The 19,807-nt window shown below is 40.3% G+C and overlaps 1 protein-coding gene across 9 annotated transcripts in view; it reads right to left on the bottom strand.

Moving 5' to 3' along the window:
* auts2a (activator of transcription and developmental regulator AUTS2 a) overlaps nt 1-19,807 on the bottom strand; it is a 1,204,773-nt gene that overhangs the window by 152,241 nt on the left and 1,032,725 nt on the right. For all 9 annotated transcript variants that reach the window (XM_043718594.2, XM_043718599.2, XM_043718597.2 and 6 more), the window contains one exon: nt 16,247-16,295. In XM_043718594.2, the coding sequence (XP_043574529.2) occupies nt 16,247-16,295 (49 nt within the window). The remainder of the gene's footprint in view (nt 1-16,246; nt 16,296-19,807) is intronic.

Below are 19,807 nucleotides of genomic sequence, written 5' to 3'. Positions count from 1 at the left end.
CCCGGTGGCGATTGGAGGAGCGGGGTTCAAGGGCGGAGGAGCGGGAAGTGGAGGAGATGCGGTGGAGAGCATCGTCAACCACGTCTGAGGGGAAATTGCAGTCTGGGTTGTTTGGTATTGGAATTGATCCTCCTGGGAGCAGATGCGGCGAAGGCGAAGGAATAGGGAATATGGGATGGCGTTTTTACAGGGGGCAGGGTGGGAGGCGGTGTAGTCTAGGTAGCTGTGGGAGTCAGTCGGTTTATAGTATACGTCCGTGTTGAGTTGGTCGTCCGAGATAGAGATGGAGAGGTCTAGGAAGGGGAGGGAGGAGTCTGAGATGGTCCAGGTAAATTTAAGGTTGGGGTGGAAGGTGTTAGTAAAGTGGATGAACTGTTCAACCCCCTCGTGGGAGCACGAGGTAGCGCCGATACAGTCATCAATGTAGCGGAGGAAAAGGTGGGGGTGTGGTGCCAGTGTAGCTGCGGAAGATGGACTGTTCCACATATCCAACGAAGAGGCAGGCATAGCTAAGGCCCATGACTACTCCTTTGGTTTGGAGGAAGTGGGAGGATTGGAAGGAGAAGTTGTTAAGAGTGAGGTGAACTGGCCAAGTCAAATTGCCCATAGTGTTAGGTGCATTAGTCAGAGGGAACTGGGTTTGGGTGGGTTACTCTTCGGAAGGTCGGTGTGGACTTGTTGGGCCCAAGGGCCAGTTTCTACACTGTAGGGAATCTTACCTAATCTAATCATTACTTGGTTGCTCTGATACAGAGCAGCAATTCTCTGATGCATGTTCATTGTTTTCAGCTGTTCTTCATCTATTTCAAACCTTGTCATTGAGATCCAGTGCAAAGTGACGAGCTGAGTACTTGAATTGTCAATCTTAGGTTTCTTTTGTTAGTTTCACTCTTGGTAGCACACTGAAAGCAAATGTGTGGCATTGTGATGAAGGACACAATATGTTTACAGCAAAAGAAAAGGTCTGCGCTGTGCATCAACTTATCTTGATTTCTGATAATGTCTGAAAGTGGGACACAAGCAGCCATTTTATGTGGCAAGGATCAGTAGAAATCCAACGTGAGAATTGACTATTTAGTCAGTTTTCGGATGCATTGCCTAAGCAACCAGGAAACAATACTCTCAGATCATTTGTTAAACTGGACATTGTTTGTTGAGGTGAAGGAGTACTCTCCTGCAGCATTTTTGTTATCACCTGGCCAATATGAATTCTGTGTAGTCCAGAATATCAAAATGCGTTATCACTTTTACCTAAATGATTAATGAAAATGGGGTGGCATGGTGGCTCAGTGGTTAGCACTGCTGCCTTACAGAGCACCAGGGACCCAGGTTCGATTCCAGCCTCGGGCGACTGTCTGTGTGGAGTTAGCACATTCTCCCTGTGTCTGCGTGGATTTCGTCCCATAATCCAAAGATGTGCAGGTTGGTGAACTGGCCATAGTGTTAGGTGCATTAGTCAAAGGGCTTGTTTCCACACTGTAGGGAATCTAATCTAATCTGTAGGGAATCTGAAAAAAAAAACTTAACATTGCCCCATATTCAATATTTGCATCATTAATAGAACAGAATAGAATTTGCAACAAAATTACTGTTTTGATGTTGCACACACCAAGACAAATGAACACACTACAATAATGCTGCCATTCAGCTAAATCGTCATGTTGGAGTGCTGCAACCTTGACTTGAACACAGATCTTTAAATGCTCACAAAAGGCTGTCCAGATGGTAGATGACCAATATTGTGACTCAACTGAAAGAACAATTGTGTATGTGCAGGCACACACATATCAATGAGATCTAGCCTCGTATTCATCTCTGATGTCCCACAGAGCTGGTCCACTGTCTGTCTATGGTCATATCATGAGTGACCACTTGAATGAAGTGCCAGAAGGACCTCTTGTGCCCATGGACCTAGACCTCAACATGAAGCAAGAAGAGAGACAACATAGGGAGGAAACTGACAGGGTGGTAGGGAATGGCCAGAAATAAGTACAGGTTTGTAATCAGGAAGCAGAAAGCAACACAAAAGTCAACTTATCCGTTGCCAAGTAGTCATGATGAAGCTACCAACTTTACCGTTATGTTGAGGAGAGTCCTGGTTAACATCAAGAAGGACACACAGATGCATTAGATGCTATCTTGAGCAATTGACATCCAGCTTCAATCACAATCAATTAACATCTACACTCAAAGGCATCATCCATTTCAAAGGAGGATCCTTGAAGGGTTTAGTGGCTCTTTTGTTTGTAATCTCCAGAGAAAGTTAACACTAAGCATTCAAACAGTTCTTTCAATACTGAGCAACATATTTACTGAATGTGTGCTGTAGAGCCACCTCCTGCTTTGACACATCAGTGTGCATTTACTGAAGGGAGCTTTACACAGAATACAGGATTGCTGATACAGTCCAGATACTGAGCTGTCACCTTTTATCAAGATCACTTTGTAAGGTCAGGTCATTTATCAGGCTCAGGTATGTTCACTTAACAACTTTGAATTTAAAGTGAACCTTTCAAGTACTACTCTAACCTTTACCTTTCAGATCCAGAAATTTTCTGTCAAATAACATTGACCGAAAGCATTTCTACAAGTGCTTTGTGCTGAAAAGAATAGTAGTCAGACCAAGCAAACATCTCCCAGTTATTTTTCCTGACTGATATCAGACTTGTGATTCCTACTGCCTGGATCAGGAAGGGGGTCTGGTTTCTGAATTGTTTGCCCTGAACAGCATAAACTCATCTGTTTGTAAGGTTATCAACCTGGTCTGGGTAGAGATAGGGAATGCAGAACAACATACATTTTAAAACATAATAAGAAAGATGAGCAGCGTTTCAGCTCCACAACCGCTTTAATAACTTCTAATATATTAGTTTCTATATCCAGCTTAACAATAGACCATGCACAGAGAAATCTGAATTGGCATATAATTATAATTGTCATCTCTCTAACTGCTCCCTGTTCATCACTCTGAAGTGTTAACCGTTTCCCTCTCTCTACAGATGTTGTCAGGCCTGTTAATTATATCCAACATTTTCTGTTTGTTTCAGATTTCCAATATTCACTTTGTAACAGTCTATTTGGGGCTGTTCAATAAAGGAACTGGTTGGTTGATGACATGTTGATCTTTCTAATTATCTTATACCATTCACTCTTGTATTTACTCTTTTTTAATCTTGACTGTGGTAAGTATGCCAAATCATGTCGGGGTTAGTTCATAATTCTAGTGGTGAAAATGCAACAGGCACTTGTAAACAATTTCACAGTTGAGATGTGAAACACAGAGAATTGGCTATGTCTATCTTCATTCCTTAAAACTCCGACAGAACAATTTCTGCCTACTGTAATGTATTTCATTAACAAATTGCAATAAGTAAATTGAGAGACAGAAGGAATTTCCTATGTAGACCATAAAATGTCAGAGCAGGAGTAATCTATTTAGCCTATCTCTGCCCTGGCATTCGATGAGAACGTGATTGATTTGGTAAGGCTCAACTTTACTTTAGTGCCTTTTCCAAATAATCTCTGATTCCCTTCCTGGGCAGCACGGTAGCTCAGTGGTTAGCACTGCTGTTTCACAGTACCAGGGATCCAGTTCAATTCCAAATTTGGGTGACAGTCTGTGTGGAGTTTGCACATTCTCCCTGTGACTTGCTTGGGCTTTCTCCAGGTGTTCCGGTTTCCTCCCATAGTCCAAAGGTGTGCACGTTAGGTAGATTGGCCATGCTGTAATTGCCCATAATATTCAGGGAAGTGCAGACTAAGTGGATTAGCCATGGGAAATACAGGGTTATAGGGGATGGGGCGTGGGGTGGGGGGGGGGCATGGTTTGAGGTGGGATGCTCTTTGCAGGGTCACTGTTTCTTCGATGCTTCTGCCCTCTAAGGATTCTATGATGAAAAACGTATCTCAGTCCTGATTTCTTCTTCATGCTCCAACTTCCACAGCATTCTGTGGCAAATTGAACAATCTCTCAGCATCTACCTGTCAAGTCTTCTGCAGAAACCTGTATGTTCCAATAAGGTCACCTTTCATTCTTCTAAACTCCAATGAGTTCAGGTCCCACCCACTCGACTACTCCTCAAAAGAAAATCACTCAATGCACAAGGTCAACCTACTTTAGACTGCCTCCAGTGTTAGTATATCTTTCTTTAGAAAAGGGAACCAAAACTGTTCATGATAGTCAGGCTGTGATCTGATTAGCTCCTTGTACAGTTTTAGCAAGACTCCAATATTTTTACGCCTTGTTCCATTTGAAATAAAGGCCAACTTGCATTTGCTTCCTCTATTGCCTGCTGGATTTGTATGTTAGCTTTTTGCAACTAATGCATGTGTTGAAATTATGAATTATGTTGTGCTAAAACTTTCTGCAGTGTTTCTCCATTTAAACGTTATCCATCTTCCCTTTCGGTGGTCACTGGATGGTTTTCTGTACTTAGGTATCTTTATCACCCCAGTATTTGGTCAGCTGTACAAAGCCAATTTTGTGCACTTATTAGAGAAAGTAAGGCAGGACCTTTAATGCTGGGGAGATCTCCCAATATTCTGGTTAGGCAGAGTAGCCCTAGTTAAAATGAATATGCTACCTCGTTTTCTATAACGTATGTGAATGCTCCCTTTGATGTTGCCGAGATTGGCATTGCGTAAGCTCCATGGCTGGCTTGGTTCATTTATCTGGAATCATCGACGGCCCCTTATCAAATTAGAAAAGCTGCAGCTTCCAAAGGCAAGGGGAGGACTGGACTTTCCAGACTTTAGAAGGTATCAGTTGAGCTCTTTATTATCCTATGTAGCTGACTGGGTCTCTTGTGATCCACAATCAATTTGGTTAGACATTAAGACCTCCCAAGCAAAGTGTCCCCTCATCAATATTTTACTTATGGATGAGAGCTATTATGGACTATTGCAAAAACCCTATTGTATTAAATACAATTAAAGCCTGGAGGATAATGTGATAAGATGAGGGTAACCTGCAAAAAAACCTCCCCTTATACTCCTATAGTGGGAACATCGGGATTTCAGCCAGGGCTGACAGACACTACATTTAAAACTCGGAAGTCCAGAGGTATCTCTTGCTTGTGGGACCTGTTCGAAAGGGAGGTTGTGATGTCCTTTGAGCAGTTGCACCAGAAGCTTGGACTGCCTAACCTTTTCCAAATAAGAGATTATATACAGAAGAAGACCATAATGATAGGCAATCCCTACAAATCAGATAGGGAAAGAAGAGTGCTATGGCCGATGGGGCCACCCTCGGTCAGTACTCTTTATCACTCATTATATAATGAGATATCGAAAGACATGGAACAATTAGTTAAAACATGGATCCAAGAATTGGGGTTAGAAATCCCTTCAGAAATGTGGGAGGACATCTAGGAAAATGCCAGAAAGATTGAGATTTGTGATAGAACTCAAACTATCCGCGTGGGCGGCACGGTGGCACAGTGGTTAGCACTGCTGCCTCGCAGCGCCAGAGACTCGGGTTCAATTCCCGACTCAGGCGACTGACTGTGTGGAGTTTGCACGTTCTCCCCGTGTCTGCGTGGGTTTCCTCCGGGTGCTCCGGTTTCCTCCCACAGTCCAAAGATGTGCAGGGTCAGGTGAATTGGCCATACTAAATTGCCCGTAGTGTTAGGTAATGGGTAAATGTAGGGGTATGGGTGGGTTGCGCTTCGGCGGGTCGGTGTGGACTTGTTGGGCCGAAGGGCCTGTTTCCACACTGTAATCTAATCTAATCTAATCATGTAATCTAATCTAATCTAATTCAATTAAAGATAGTCCACTGGGCTCATATAGCACCTGAACAACGCGCAAAATCTAAGGTAGGAGCATCCCCAATGTGTCTTAAATGCAAAATAGAAGTTGGCACTCTCACGCATTGCCTATGGACATGCCATAAGATCTGCAGGTATTGGGACAGAGTAGCGAATGCCTTGACAGAGATCTTAGGTAAGGAGATTAGATTGGATCTAGTGTCTCTACTCTTGGACTTTACAGATTTTCCCTCCTTGGACGTGCACGGGAGGAAACTATTTTTCATTCTCTCCTTTTGTGTAAGGAAAAATATTTTAATGAATTGGGTAGGTGAAGGCCCTCCAGGACTTTCGAACTGGCACAGGTTAATCATGGAATATATCCCCCTTGACTTCCTCACAAATATGGTGCACCAAAAAACTGAATTATTCTATAAAACATGGCAGCCCTTTTTGAACTGTATTGACACAGATATTTCGGCCACATTGTCCAGGGCTTTTGTCTGGCTGTGGTAGTGGTTCGTGGTTCTGGCTGGTCCGGGGACTCCTGGGAGGAAGAATCCTATATAAAAACGGGTTTCATTATGACTTGATGTAAATCTATTTTAAGCATGTACTTAGTTATTTAATTATTCTGTTGTTTATCGCTAGTAATGTATGATATCCTATTTTATGTTTTGGTTGTTTGTAGGATAGATCACTAGTTAGTTGGGTTTTTCTCTTTTTCTTGTTTCGGTTATTATTTATTTCTTTTCTTTTTTTCTTATTTATTTACTTTTATATTGGTATTTATACTTGTTTGTATTACTTCTGTAATTTTGTAAAAAAATCTTTTAAAATTTCCTTTTTTCAATAAAAATACCTATTAAAAAAAACATCATCCAGCTCATCTATTCTTCCTACCAAAGTGCATAATCTCACATTTTCCCATATAATATTCAATCTTTATACTCCTAGATTTTGCCCACTCAAACTGTCTATAGCATCCCTCTGCAGACTCTTTGTGCAATCCCCATCATGTGCTTTCTCACCTATTTTTACATCATTCACAAACTTGGTGATAGTACATTGGCCTCCCTCAACCACATCATGAGGGTGGCACGGTGGCACAGTGGTTAGCACTGCTGCCTCACAGCGCCAGAGACCATGGTTCAATTCCCGCCTCAGGCGACTGACTGTGTGGAGTTTGCACATTCTCCCCGTGTCTGCGTGGGTTTCCTCCGGGTCCTCCCACAGTCCAAAGATGTGCAGGTCGGGTGAATTGGCCATGCTAAATTGCCCATAGTATGAGGTAAGGGGTAAATGTAGGGGTATGGGTGGATTGCCCTTCGGCGGGGCAGTGTGGACTTGTTGGGCCGAAGGGCCTGTTTCCACACTGTAAGTAATCTAATCTAATCATTACTATATATTGCAATTAATTGTGGCTCTAGCACCAATCCCTGTTACATATCCTGAAAAATGCCTCCCGCCCCTTATCTCAACACGTTGTCTTCTATTAGATAGCCAATCTGCTGACCTTGCTCATAATACACACCCAACACCTTAGACTTCTATCTTATTAAGTTGTCTTATGTGCGCCACCTTAACAAATGTCTTTTTGTAGTGCACAGTGAAAAAAACTGACATTGGTACACAATTTGTATGATGATTGGGTCAGATACCTTAGGCATTTGAAGTTTTAGTTCAATTTCTGTCCATTCCCTACTAATTTCCATATTAATTGTCCTCAAAACAGGTTAGAATTGGACCACGAAATATCCAATTGGACCACGAAATTAACCTGATAATTAAGGCCACTGCCTAAAGACATGTCACACCCACTCTTGCATCTCAATCGCTATGTAAATGGTACATTACACAGTCACAAAAACTCTGTCGTTGCCTTCAATGGGTTAAGGGCCACACAGCTCTGTTAATTCTTAATTGAATACAAGCTTTCGACACAGTATGTTGCGTTTTTGTTATTGTAATTTAAGCAAACAAATGATTACCCAACACTTTCAGTCATACTAATTGGCCTGTTAATTGGTGCTCACTGAACTTTCTCCATTTCATTGAATGATTAGACTTGATGCTTAATGTTGACACGTCTGTGGGCAAGAGACTACTGTCTATAATTACTGTTAATGCTAAATAAATGTTAGTTAATTGAAGGTTTCATTGAATGCGCTATTCTCTCAAATACTGACTAAAATTAGTTATTTAACCAGCAATCTGATTGATTGTGAAGAAAAGCTTTTACACGTAGGCATACAATCTGATATATTTTAAACATCTAGTTTTAAACAGCTTCTTAAATCTGAATTGTTGAATATCCTCAACTAAATCTACTTCACTCATTTTTTTATTTGATCTTAAGGTTAACGTGGCAAGAGTTTTCCGTTCTTGGTATTTGGGGATGGAATTCTATGTATTTGCACTGAAAGCTATGTGAAACAGGGCAGAGGTGTCACACTTTGAGAAAACTGACCTAAATTTCTCACTCTCTTTATGCCAGTCTCTGTGCCTGAATGCCCCTCAATTCATTGTAACGCCCTACATCACCTCCCTAGGGAAGACTACTCACATTGATCCTGCAAAGATGCCAGCAAGAGTAGCTGGCAATTTTTAAGTTTAACACACCACACGTCCCAGTACCTCTTCTCCCTGCACTAGGTCTGCTCAGGACTTGAGTGAACTTACCAAATTAGTACTCATTATAATATATGCAATTTCATATTTCTTGGTCCAAGATACAGACTGTTTCTATCAATAGACTTAACGTATATTATTGTACATTGAATTCCTTCAAAGGCAAAATCAAATTGTTGCCAACGTTGGACATTTAAATTAAAACATTGAAAATGCCCAGCATGTCTGATAGCATCTGTGGAGGGAGATAAAGAGTAAATGACTTTTCACAGATCCCATTTTTTTCTCTCTAATATTAAAAGAATCATAGAATCCTTATCGGGTGGAAACAGGCTATTTGGCCCAACAAGTCCACACAAACCCACCCAGACCCATTCCCCGACCACTCTAAATTACCTCTGACTACTGCACCTCACCTACACACCCATGAACACTATGGGCAATTTAGCATGGCCAATTCACCTAACCTGCACATCTTTAGATTGTGGGAGGAAACCGGACCACCTGGAGGAAACCCACACAGACAGTCTGCCCAGGTTGGAATCGAACCCGGGTCCCTGGCGCTGAGAGACAGCAGTGCTAACCACTGAGCCACCTAATATTGTCTAATTTGTCGTTAAGTTTCGATCCCCTTGTGACCTTGAGAACAAATTGTAAAACAAAAAGAACTGGAATGAATAGGGAGCTCCAATTAGTTGTCACATCGCAGCCCAAGCGATACAAAGCTTTTCTCCCTTTTGAGAACCATTTTTAAAATGCGAGTGACAATAACTCATTCGATTCAATTCAAAATAAATGTGGGAGCAAGGCACTTTATTGTTTGCAAAATCAATACAATAAAATGGGCGGCATAGTGGTTAGCACTGCTGCCTCATAGCACCAGAGACCCAGGTTCAATTCCCGCCTCAGGCAACTGTCTGTGTGGAGTTTGCACATGCTCCCTGTGTCTGCGTGGGTTTCCTCCGGGTGCTCCGGTTTCCTCCCACAGTCCAAAAATGTGCAGGTTAGGTGAATTGGCCATGCTAAATTGCCCGTAGTGTTAGGTGAAGGGGTAAATGTATGGGAATGGTTCTGGGTGGATTGCTCTTCGGAGGGTCGGTGCGGACTTGTTGGGCCGAAGGGCCTGTTTCCACACTGTAACTAATCTGATCTAAAAAAAAACTTTTAAGTCAGTGGAATACTTTAAAGAGTGTAACCATACTTCTGGAACATAAAAGGTTGAAAAACAGCACAGCCACCAAATATCAATTATTCTACACTCCATGGCTTTTCCAGTCTTTCTGAATAACATTAAAGATACTTTGGGCAGTTTTAATATCGTGCTCTTAGCGGTTTGCATCTGGGCAAGTTCCAAAATAAAACCAAGGAAGAAACAAAAATGTTGATCTTCTGACATGGGCTTTCATCAAAATTGGCAGTTCTGGCAGGTCAGGTAGAGAGTTGTGTCTGAAGCATTAAGTTATCATTCCTCTCTGTAGATGCTGTGCCCAATCTCCTGAGTGTAACACATATGCTTCTGTTTTTACTCCAATTTCCACTATTTCAAAGAGCAGTTGACAGTCTAGAGTCACATGTAGTTCAAACAGGCTAAGAATGGCAGATATCATTCCCTAAAGGTTTCCTAGTCATCATAACTGAGAGCAGCTTTCAATTCCAGATTTAGGAGGTTTCCAAATTTAAACTCTACCCATGGCTATTTTGGGATTTGAACCCTTGTCCTCACGGCATTTGCTTGGGGGACTCTGGCTTATTAGTCCAATGACATTACCAGTATACCACCATCCCCTTGCAGCATGTAAATGTTTGCAAAATAGGTATAAATCAGACTCATCCTAGATTTAATGCATGAAAAGCCATTTTCAATCAGTTACTTAGCCTGCCAGAAATGGGAAAGAGGAATACTTGCAGTCAGCTAAGACAGCTGAATTCAAGCTCAAATCAAAGAGCTAAGGGAAAATTTCAGAACCATCACCAAAGTGGGGCATATCCATTATGTCGATAGGTGAGAATCTCATTGGAATGTTTACACATCATTGGGACCTATCGTCAAAAAGTTGAAAGGCCATTGAAAAATAGAGAGCAATGTTGGCAAGAATCCACTATGTCACACATTGTCTTGGAAAAAAAACAATTTAACAAAATGAACTGAAGGGAATAGCAAATATGTCCCTTTGGCTAAAACATATTAATTACTAAGTTGGTTGAGTGAATTTGACAATTAGCTGCTGCACATGGCATGGCTCCCAATGGCAGGCATCAATTCTCCAGCTGCCATCGAGTGCTAAAGGCAGGTTAATTGCTCAGTGACCTTTACTGCATTGGAAGAGTCCAGTTTTTGGGAAGACCTTTTAAAGAGAACTCTCAATCTACAATGGAGCACAAAACATGCTTTCAAAGTCAGGCTAACAGATCGAACCTTTATGTTCCAAAGGTACGGTTACACTCTTTAAAGTATTCCACTGACTTTAAAATATTTTACTGTATTGATTTTGCTAACAATAAAGTGCCTTGCTCCCACATTTATTTTGAATTGAATTGAATGATTTATTGTCACTTGCATTTTACAGTGAATAATAGAGTAAAATACAATGAAAGGTTTCAATACTGCCACAATCCTTTAGTGCCTAACCTTGATGTTTTGCTAATGCTTCCAGTTGAAACACCTTTTGACTTTTTGCCAATATTGTCAATGATGACTCCATTGTACTGTATACCTGTTCACATTGCCACAGAAGCAGGCCAGAGCAACTTGCCAACACCTAAATATGAAGGGGTTAAATCTGAGAATCTGTGAAAACTGGTACTTGGTTCATTATACAGTACTAACTTGCAGCCGTAGCTTCTTATGCAGGCACCGTGCCAACTTTGCGCTATCTAATTTGCGTGACTGTTGCACAGACCCATTGGTAAGCACGTTGTCCAGTGACTGCACAGCTCAGCTAAGGGCCGAAAAGTTTCTGTGAGAACTATTGAAGACCATCCACCCCTCTTTAAGAGAAGCTGCATTCTGGCAGGTGCCAAGCTCCCTGAAACAGAATCTAAGCAGGAAGAGGAATGAATTAGGGCGGTATCAGTGAGTGTTCTCTGAAATTTCAGTGCAAGGCTTGGTGGAGAAATAAATGTTATCCAAACAAAGTCAGAAGGCCGTCCAAATAAACTGAGCATTGGGAGCGGGAGAAAATAACTGAGGTGGGAAATAAACCACAAAGACTTGGATGCAATGTTGCATGTAGTTCCACAATGTCACCCAAGTGTTCAAGGACAGTGAATTCACCTTCTAATCCATAAATCTGACAAGTGAATAACTAGTCTCATACCTTGTTCAATTCACCACATCCACTTCACTCAACTATCAGCAATTTTCATCATTCTGGGCTCATACACAACACTGATAGCTTCTCCTAATCACAGGATACTGAGCACTGCTGTAAGCCTCTTGCCCATATCTCACAACCAGCACATGCACTGTTTGCTATTCACCCAAAACAGCCACATAATCCCAACAGGTTGCACCACAGCCAGTGACACACGTTGCCCTCTCTTGCAGGTCAAGTCAAACAATTAGATGTCCCAGCTCATCCTGCTCTGTGTCACCAATATCCATTATCTCTGCTGTGTTTTAGAGCAAGAGGAATAGCTACCACGAAACACGCCTGTATGCATTGGCTTGTTCAGAATCCCTGAAGTTAGACAAAAGAAACCCTCAATATGTGCCACACCACTTCAGCAACGTTTTTTTTTAAAAAGTCTCGACAAAGCGTGAAACATTTTTTCGATCACAGCAACAGCCAGGAAAACTCAATCAGCAATCAACCTGTAAGTAGATGGTGATGCCTTGAGTTAGAACTTTAGTGGGCTGTAGTCGGTTGGTTGGTGGGTGAGGTTGGGGAATGACAGGGGTTCAGGCAGGGGTGTTTCCCTTTCTATTGCTTAGCACTTGTCCCGCTGTGTGTGAAGAGATGGTGCTAGAGGAACATTGAGTTCCAAAATGGCAGTGCTGGCATCACAATGTGTCCATTCTACATACTATGTCAAGACATTCCTTGCATTGTCCAAATGCCTGACCAGAATTATACATATACTTACCATGTATGCTATCTTGTAGGGCTGAAAAACCACATGTAAGTGAGGTAAATCTGTATGTTTGAAAACATTTTAATTCCATTTTCAGAGTATGATCATTCATGACTTAAACAGATTGTTTTTAATATCTGAAGTTCAATCTCGTTGGTAAGTATGAACCAAGCTACATTATGGGCAGGCACAAATTGACATACTTTCCTTTTTAAGAATTTAATCAGAATTTACCTTTCTGGATAATATTACATAATAAAGTAGTCAGATACATAGACAGTATGACAACACTATGGCTGTAAGTGGTGATATTTTATCCTGATGGTTTTTATGAAGAAAGGCTGAGACAGAGGTTTTGAGCCAAAAAGTAAACAGCTTTGAAGCCCTGTTTTTTAAAAAAAGTTGGAACAATAGAAGCAGCCTGACTGGGTGGGGTCATGCTGCCAGAGAACTAGGATTTTTAGTTTTAGATTTCTGTAGTTGCTGAGGTCTTCAAGCTAGATGAAAAAGCTTTTATTCCTCTCTCTGTTACAGCTAAGAGCTGGAGTTCTGCTGCTACAACTGCATGTGAGGCAATCTATTTCACTGAATTTGCCTTTGTCAAAGGTGTGTTTATGGGATGTTACTATATTGGAACATTTATTTAGTAGTTTATATAAATATATATAAAATTTTGTTGAGCATTTCTATAGCATTATAGTTAAGCAAATTATTTTCTTTTTATTTTGTCTATATTTAACTATATTGTAAAAATAAAATGGGTTTTGCTTAAAGTTGAGCAGTTTGACATTTGAATTGCATCAGGAATGCAATACCTCACAATTATTTTGAAATAAGAAAACATTAGCGTCTCAGCTATCTTCTTAACGTATTCGGAGGGGTGTCTGGTCTGGTCTGGTCCATACAGATGTGCCTGCTGATGTATATAGATACAGTTGTTGTGTAGAAGCATTTAATGATTGTTCTGTAAAAGCATGTATTACATTTTGGTGTATGTATTACATAGACATGAGACTGGTATTGGATTTTGGCTGGCAGCCAAAGATTTGAAGCTTGCAAGTCAAGACATCATAATAAATGAAACCTTTGTAAGCAAAATAACTTTAAAATATAAGTATAATGCATCAAATATCTATGAGCAGAACCAGGCCACATTTTGGTAGACAGTTACATTGTATGGATGCTTATCATCATTCTATATTCTTCATGATGCTTCACCATACATTCTTTTAGCATAATATCCTGCTTACAGCTGTTGTCAGCCCTGCAGCTCCCTGTACTTTCCTCTGTTTACAAAGCCCACATATGCCTCTCTGGAGTCCCTTGACACTACACTCCTATTTACTGATTGATAGTTCCGGTTTTTAAAATGAATTCCGATATTTTATTAAGTTAGGAATATAAAACCCAGGGCAGACGTTGGCCCTTTCAGCAATCATTTCACAATCCATAAACAAGTCTTTGGTTACTTAGGAAGGTAGCTGGTGTTAATTTGAAGGGATTCCCAAAAGCCCTTTTGCTGGTTTACGTATGCCTTTGCAGAAGGCAGAAACTGGTTCCACAGAGACCATCCAGAACCCAGTCTAACTGACAGGCAATCATGTTCAAGCCTGAGCAGAGTGTGCTGGTAGACTATTAAGCACAGGAATTACAGCTGTGGATACACTGGTAGCACTCTCACCTCTGAGTCAGAACGTTGTGGGATCAAGTTCCATTCCAGAGACTTGATCACAAAATGTCAGCTGACACCCCACTGTTGGGCTGCCATCTTTTGGATGGTTGTTAAATCAAGGCCCTATCTGCCTTCTAATGGCATTGTTTCAAAGAGGAGCCCTGGCCAATTTTCAATCTTTAACCAACAACACAAATACAGATTTCCTGGTCATTTCTACATTACCATTTGTATGCCAAGATTATAGTTCATTCCCGGTACTGGATGGAGTTGGTTTGTTCTGCTTCCAGGAGTGTTTATATCATTATTCTTCTTGTTCAATTTGCAGCAGAACCCCTTTAAGGTGTCGAATGACCTTAGCAGTCACTTGGATACCAATTGAATCCAATCAAACACTCAACGTGTAGATGTTTTCCATCCTTTTGAGGCGATGGTGCTTAGTAGAACCTGACATTGTGCAAATCAACTTTTGCATTTCCTACATCTCAGTGATAAAGTCAAAAGTCTTTCATTGACTGCAAAGTGCTTTGGGATTTTGTGAAAGGTGTTAAACCATTGCAATTCTTCCTTTCAACCCAATAGATACCTTAATGAGTCAAGCAGGGGTCACTGGATGACTAGTTAAACATGGAAACTCTGGGCATTTGTATTACCTCTAGCTGAAAACACAAAGTAATTGCCATGCCCTGACACTATGCTCAATCAACAGGTTTTAAAAAGGGAGATTTCACGAATGTACAGTCCAGTTTGAATTGTAACTACACATGGACTGCATAGAACTTGGGTTGAGATTCCAGTTCCACAATAACAATGTGGAGCAAGCATAAATAATTATTCAGCAAATATCACTCTGAAAGGAGGGGCATCGAGATGCAAGGCCTCAACATATAAAACAAAATGGGGCTTCTGACTTACTGACCTGATAATAGCTTCAATATTGGGAATAGTCAAAGTGAAAGCAATGTGGGTTCTTATATGTATTTTAAAAAGGCAGCAATAAATGTAACAGAAAATATTACATAATGAGATCCACATATTCCAATTTGGAATTGAGGTCAATTGCAGTCAATTGTGAAATTCAGTCATTTTCCCACTGAAACGTTTCAAAGTAAGTGATTCATTATAGTATATTACATACGCATTTGTACAGAATTACAGATGTTTCAGAATTTGATAAAGGTTAGGTATTAACACCTTGAAACATACAGCAGCCAAATCAAGAAAGTGTGCCTGACAATGTTAGCAAGAAATAATCTTTAACCCCATATACAATTTAGAAAACAATCCCAAATACAAAAATATCATTGCCTCATGCACATGCTTTGAAGCAAACATTTAGATTATTTTTTCTCACAGTAATACACCACTAGAGCACAATGTTTTCAAAGCTTAAGATAGTGAATACAGGTTTCTGAGGATAAATCAGTTGCCTTATTCGCTAATCTCCACACTCTCATAAAAATTCCAAAAGTCTAACCTTTCAACACCTGCGTTTACATTTATCTCTTGTTGCTTATGCTAGCAACATAAATTAACACATGGCATGAGGAAAACACTCATGAGGAGAAAAGGTTATTTTCATGGTAATAAGGGCAGAGGAAAATATACCAAAGGATTATTTGTGTGTGTTTCCTGGCAATGTTTTTTTTGTTATAAAAAGCTGCTGTTGATTTAAGGCCACACAAAGAAACCTTAATCCTTTCACAGGAACTAAATCACCTCAAAAAAACTGCAGTAGTATAAAGAATCTCTGTCAAGCATGGCCATTCAAAACTAAATGGATGCCACAAATCAAACTGTATGAGTAAACAAAGATGAGAATGTGGGAAATACATTCAAATCTAGAAAGAAAGCAGGGGCAAGAGGGAAGGCCTTTTGTTCATCAATCATCCTTTGCTTCTGCAACTTGAGTGCTCTTCACCCTAGTTACCAGCAATGAAGTAGGAATGTTGATTCATTGGTTGCCCTCTTTTGTACAGATTGTAAACAGAAAAAAAAGGGAATACTCAAATCTGAATGCTTTTTCTGCAATTAGCCATTTAAAAGCACCGCTTTGCATATGTCTTAAGGTTGGTAGGCCCATTCAGGGGACAACTGATGACAAAATGGAGGGATGGCCTACCTTTACTTGTGGTAGTGTGGAAAAGTTTCTCTGAAGTGGCATCCGAAACCTGGAAGAAATGGAAAAGATAGGTTACATTTTGGTTGAAAGAAAAATTACAATTCTAGAAAAAAAGGGCAAGTTTTTATCTGTGTAGTTACTACAACCTTCCACAAGATAGAGCCAGAGTATTTTTTTAAAACCGCATTTGAAAACCACAACTTAAGGTTCAATGTATATCTCTGGGCTACATACTGGAGATTAATCCTCAAGCACAGAGTACAACAATTATAATTTTATTGCAGTTTTTAAAATTCCAGCTTCTGCATGTAGTACTCTGCCAACAACCATTTTTGTTTAACAGGATAGCTTCGCATTGTTCAAACATACTGGATATGAACGCTTATTCATCCAGTTCAATATTCTATATCCAGAGATGCAAGCTCTACCATTTCCCACCATATTTCATCAATTCAATCACTTCCTCAAATTCACATTTTTAAAAACTTGTAACAATGTTTCAAAAACCTTAAAAGTTGTAAAGACCCATAAATATTTCATGCACGAAAACTACAAAGCAAGCTCCAGACATGCCTGTATCAGTTACAGTTCTCGTCTTCTACACTTTCCACCTGCATTCAATCTAAACTTTTAACCTAATTCATTGTCAAAAGGTCACCACATTCACAACAACTATACTGCCAATGCACCTTTTCACAAAGAGACTCACTTCCAAATATAATGCAGTTTGAGAAACAAATGATTATGTTCTTAATTACATATGCTTTCAAAAATAATCATGTGAGAATATAAAATTAGAATGCTCAAAATTAATTATAAACTCAGAGTCTTCACTGATCTTTATCTTTAAGAGGGATGTTAAAGATGAGGGTCAAGGATTTCCAGCTGCAAAGATTTACTCAACTCAAGATCTGCTTTCATTGCAATTTAGCCCACTCTTCCTTGAACCCAACTCTTAAGGGGCTGTTTCAAGTCCATCGCTCTCTTGTGTATCCAACTATGTAGGAAGTCCATGGTGGAAACTAGACAAGTCCACGTGTCAAAAAATAAGCTGCTCTAGCTGGCAAAAGGGCAGGAACAGGGAGAGAGCTAGGCAGTGGGATGAAGAGCTGCCACTTGCAAGACATGTTAGCTGCTAATTATTTCCCAGTCCCTGCAGTTCAAATGGCCGATAAGTTGTCACTTAGAGCAGCGTGGCAATTGAAGTGGTACAGTGTTCTTGATCATTCATTATCAGCAACTGCCAGGGTGCAGCAGTATCAGGTTCTGTGATAAAGCACCCGACTGACACAAGAAAATCATTATTCCCTTGCAAGCAGCTTCTTTCCTCTCATTAAATGTAACCTTATCGCTTGAACACTGCAATCCTTTGCAAATGACAAAGGCATTTAATCTAATTTCCCAACAAGCAAACCTGACAGCACTCTCATTTTGTTTTGACTCCAGGAACACATAGCTTCATTTCTGATAGGCTATCATTCAAAATGTATGAAACAGGACTTCCGAGCCAACCAACCCCCTAACTGCATGTAAAAGGTTGAGGGCACAGAATGAGATAACCAGCTGAAACTCAAAGTAAAGCACATGTGCTGATTACTGGACCCATGGCAGCTTCACACACGAACTTAGGACGGCCTCTGAAGGTTAAATGTAAAGGAATATCAAAGCTGTTGTGAACAGTGTTCAATAACAAGCACAATTGACTGGTACACCACCATAAATTGGGTTCCTTTCTTCAAAGGAATATAGATAGGCTAACAGAAATGCTACTTATTGACGTAATATTTAATTTCCTTTCTGTCCTGGTTTTGCACAATATCAGTTCACTCGAATCAAAATGTCACTACTGTCAACGTTTCATTGGTTGCTGTGCAAGCATCAACTCATTCTGCACTCATGAAAATCCTTTTTGTGCCGATCTAGTGACCTAATCATGTGGCTCATTTTGTGTGCAATCATCTTAATCTAAGCATTATGTTTCATACTTGTAATTTCTGCCTTTCCCTGCATTTCTAAAGATGTTGAGTTCTTGCTGCCTGTATCTTCCTCCTTCTCTCTGTCGTTGCGACCTTGACCAAGTGGGTCTGTGACAAAACGGCAACGATCTGTTCAAGCATGGGAGGGGGTTACAGCAATCTGATCGTATCTAGTGATGACAGGGGCAATGTCTAGCAAGGGTGGTGTTCTAAAATCACTTTTAGACTCAGTATTTCATAGATACAGGAGTTACTGTCATTAGAATTTGAAATTGCAAACAGTAGGCATTTTGTTGTCACATGAAAAGCCCCCAGTAGTTTATACATAGTTTCGAAAGAAACCTTCTCGTTCCTATCCAAGGAACGACACTCATTGCATGGAGGTAAATACTGAGTGCCAACAGGCCATTCCTCACATTGAGTATCACAGTGGATATGAGGCCTGAAGAGATTAGAAGTTTACCTTATCCCTTCTCCAGGCAGCTAATTGTGGTAACTGAATCTGAGGTTTTCTTGTAGTATTACCTTTTCTGTGCTTTTCCACTTCCATGTGAAGTGACACAGTTAAGATTTGATTTTGATTTTATTGTCACATGTACTCAAGTACAGGAGTACAATGACAGTGTATAATGTTGGCACACAAGGCACTATCTTAGGTACAAGTACCTAGGTACAGAACTTTAAGAACAAGGTAGAAAGAAAGAACAATATTAAAAGTTAAACATTGCAGTAATTATAGGATAGCATAAAACACACAAAATAAGATTAAGAGTTACACATTGCAGACCTTCTTAGTTTTAAGTAGAAAATAAATAAAGCTGAAAGTTCAAATGTTACAATCTTTCTAAAGTGCTTAGCCACAGTGGGACTACACTTTGAGGAATCACCTTGAAACTGGAAGCATTTTACCAGGAGTAGGTCATTTAGTCCTTCTGGCCTGCTCCACCATTTCATTAGGCCATAATTGGTCTGCACTTCAATTATATTTTTCTGGCTTTACTCCACATCTCATGAAAGGTTTACATCAAGAACTGTTGACACCAGTCTTGAGAGCTGCAATTAGCCAGCACACTCTAAATATCCACCACCTTTTGTGAGAGAGAGAGGATTTCTGCTTATTTGTTTGTTAATACCAAAGGATTTGCTGATTGGCTTTGAAGTTAGGAGTGATCAAATTTGCATCAATGACCGTTGGATTTTGTTGGATTCCATCCTTTTGACAGTAACATCCAATTGTCAGGGAACACAACCTTACAATGAAATTTGATAACTACATTTTCCTACGCATAAGTTCTCAATTTTAGTGATAGAGGGGGTAGAATATGATGCATGGCTGTAAGAGTTAAAGGATGAAGAATATTAAAAAATACTTGGGCAACAGACATGAGAATTGCCCCCAAATTTACTCCTTGCTCCATGCTGACCTCCACTGAGGCTGCAGTAAGGATACCATGACTTGTTTCAGGGACCTATTCCTAAAGCAACGACACCAAGTGCAATCATTTATGTAGCACCCTTTGCGCAGTAAGGCACTTAAGAGGTGTGTATTCAAACAAACGCTTGCACTGAATCTCGTAAAGCGATA

The sequence above is a fragment of the Chiloscyllium plagiosum genome, unplaced genomic scaffold, assembly GCF_037043375.1.
Source record: "Chiloscyllium plagiosum isolate Xiang-an unplaced genomic scaffold, Cpla_swu_hap1 HiC_scaffold_31, whole genome shotgun sequence".
Lineage (NCBI taxonomy): Eukaryota > Metazoa > Chordata > Chondrichthyes > Orectolobiformes > Hemiscylliidae > Chiloscyllium > Chiloscyllium plagiosum.
Note: the sequence above shows the minus strand (reverse complement) of the source record. Positions and strands in the feature narration are given on the sequence as shown.